The 3,027-nt window shown below is 38.5% G+C and overlaps 1 protein-coding gene across 1 annotated transcript; it reads left to right on the top strand.

Moving 5' to 3' along the window:
• Nucleotides 1–971: 971 nt before the first annotated feature.
• Nucleotides 972–2,033, top strand: LOC113766645. Its single transcript, XM_027310816.1, has one exon. The coding sequence runs from the start codon at nt 972–974 to the stop codon at nt 2,031–2,033; it is 1,062 nt and encodes a 353-aa protein (XP_027166617.1).
• The last annotated feature ends 994 nt before the right edge of the window (nt 2,034–3,027 follow it).

Genomic DNA, 3,027 nt, shown 5'->3' with positions numbered 1-3,027 from the left:
AAACTTTTTAAATATAACTAAACTATGTTATGTAGTTAACATGGAACGAACTTACTATTTCATATTATCAATTTTATCTACCAGATGTTGAGGTCTTGACTATTATTAGTTTCTTTGCACCTTAGTGGTTTTCTAACCAAATTTAATGTTTAGAATTTTTGAGCATGTACTAACATAAAATTCAGCTCAACAACAACATATGCATAAATGCTATGAGATAATAGAGAAATCCATATCAAAATGCTCAATTGAAAAAAACAAGTGAAAGAAAAAAGGAACAAAAAGGTCAGATGTACTGTAATTTCATTATTGGATTTTGTAAAAACATTTTCATTTTGACAATTGAACATACATATAGACTTTATAATACCTTACTCTTGAAATTCTTGCCCCTCGTGTGAAGGTGAAAAGAAATTACTGCATAGTTATTTCCAAAAGTTGTAGAAAACAATCAAAAAAGAAAAAAGGAATACGGTTTTGATGAGGAAAATTCAGAAATTGGAACGGCACAATGGGCTGCATTTCGGTTCCAGTTTTGGGCTATGTTATGGGCCATGTAGCTTGTCTTTTTCGATTGCAATGTTTTTTGATCTTTGTACGTAAAAGAACAAAACATACTGATAGAGCAATTATTTGGCACATTTTACACTATTATTCTACCCTAGTTTTGGCTACTCATGGTGCTAAGAATTGGAATTTCACTCATATTTGATATTTGTGTGAATTGTAGATGGTCGGCATTAAAAATGACCTTGTGAGGCAAAATTCCAGAAGACCAGGTATTATCTGGCGTGCCCGCGCCAGACAACGTGGAGCTGTGTGGAAAAGCCGGATCCGCGGGACTAATAACAGAATACCCAATTAAGAAACCCGGTCTGGAAGTTACCCAATTAAGATATCCGCAGTATAGCCAATCTGGAAGTTACACAGTAAAGACTGGCTATGCTGTCGCAAAAGGGACAGTTGCCAACATGAGGAGCAAAACGGCACGTGAACCTGAGACGAGTTGGGAAATTAGGAAACATACGGTATGGAAAAGGCTGTGGAGTTTGAATATCAAGCTGAAACTAAAACACTTTCTATGGAGATGCCTACAAAATGCCTTGCCTGCAAATGAAACACTTTTTAAGAGGATAGGAAAGGGAAGTAACATATGTTCCTGCTGTGGTGACAATGCTGAAACCATTGAACATATGTTATTCTTTTGCCCAACTGCCAAAGTGGTATGGAAACTTGCTCCAGTGAAATGGGATGGGATAGCTGAACTACAAGGCAACTTTTGGAACTGGTGGGTTGCTGTGATGCAATCAGCAAAGGAGGCGCATGGCCTGGACAGAATCCAGCTTACGGTTAGCATTTTATGGCAAGTGTGGAAGGCTAGAAACAAAATGACTTTCCAAGCTGAGAGGGGGAATGCAAAACTGATTGTCGACAAAGCTCACAGTGAATGGCTTGAGTATGAAGCTTGCAATGAAACCAATGGAAGACCAGCTACACCAGCCGAGGAGAATGGGCAATCACAACAGAAATGGGAACCACCTAAAGAAGGGGTGATAAGGATAAACACGGATGCAGTACTCTCAGCTAAGATGGTCCGGACAGGCCTGGGGATCATTGCGCGGAATTGGCATGGAAAGATAGTGAAAGCTAAAGGCATCGTGACACGGAGGAGAGGAGTACCAGCAATCGAGGAAGCAATGGCAATAAGGAGTGCGTTGGAAATGACCAAAAATGCAGGATGGACTACAATAGAGGTCCAATCTGATTGCAAATGTGTGGTAAGCCTAATCAACTCAAGCAATAGACAGGATTGTAAGTTGCAAACGATCCTGGATGACATTGAAGACTTGAAGAAGAACTTTGACTGTTGTGTGTTTTTGTTTATTCCCAGGACTGCTAATACTTGTAGCCATGCTTTGGCTCAATTTGCAGTTAAGTCAGTTAGGATAATTGAATGGGAGGGATCATTCCCATCTTGGTTATCAAAACTAGCTAGGAAAGATATGGGGGTAGTTAACCCGTTTTGTAATTAACTCTTGTAATTTCAAGTGTTAATATATATAAAATTGGTATCGTTTGTCAAAAAAAAAAATTAAGAAACCCGGTCTACGTGGACCGGATGCGTGCGATCGGAACCCTTGGACAAAAGCCTTGCTTCTAGTGGAATTCTCCTGGCGGCGCTACAAGGAGAATAAGAAGCCAGATTCACGTGAAAATGGGGGATTAGCTTTAGTTTTCTTTTTCCCTAGCCGTCAGACGCTGTTTGCCCTTTTTCTCTTGGACGGCAATTAGAATAGGCGAGACGTCTTTTCCTTTTGACTTTTAACTCTTGCGCTGGACAATTCTTCGTGAGCTTTTGCTTTGTAATTGCAGCTCCAATACGAAGAGGAGGCCAGGGCTCTCTCTACTGTTTCTTCAATTAATTCACCTTTTCTAATTCCTTGGCAATAAATTCTTTGGCAATTGTGTGGATGAAATCAATCAACCCACGCAATATTGATATGATGAGGAGCGGCTAGGTTTCTCTTCTACCTAGGGATTAACGCGAGAGCGCGGTCCATAGCATCTGTGAGATCTAATCGAATTTTTATTATATCTTTTAATTTGTTGCTATTCGTGCGTTTCCTGAATTAATTGTTCATGGGTATTTTATTAATTAAATATCAACGGCCGGGTATTTGATTTAATTTAATAGCCTACTATCACATTAACTAAATTGAATCCGTAATTGTTCATTTAGTTGATAATTAGTGCCAACCACCATAATTGGCTTTATGTTGGGAAAACGCATGATCTAATTTAAATAAACTCTCTTAGCGCGTTTATTGATTAGGGTTGGGTTTTTCTAGCTTTAATGCAACCGGATAATTAAATTCCTACGGTTGTACCTAGGGTTATTTTCTGGTTAGAGAAACCAGAAAATTCTTCATACTCCTATCGTTTCTGGAAAAAAAAAAATTCAGTTATTTCTTCATCAGTTTTAAGAGTGTACAAAATTTTAAATATTTTACTAGTAACAAATTCCTT

Source organism: Coffea eugenioides, chromosome 3 (assembly GCF_003713205.1).
Source record: "Coffea eugenioides isolate CCC68of chromosome 3, Ceug_1.0, whole genome shotgun sequence".
NCBI classification, from domain to species: Eukaryota; Viridiplantae; Streptophyta; class Magnoliopsida; order Gentianales; family Rubiaceae; genus Coffea; species Coffea eugenioides.
This window is presented reverse-complemented; position numbering and strand designations above follow the sequence as displayed.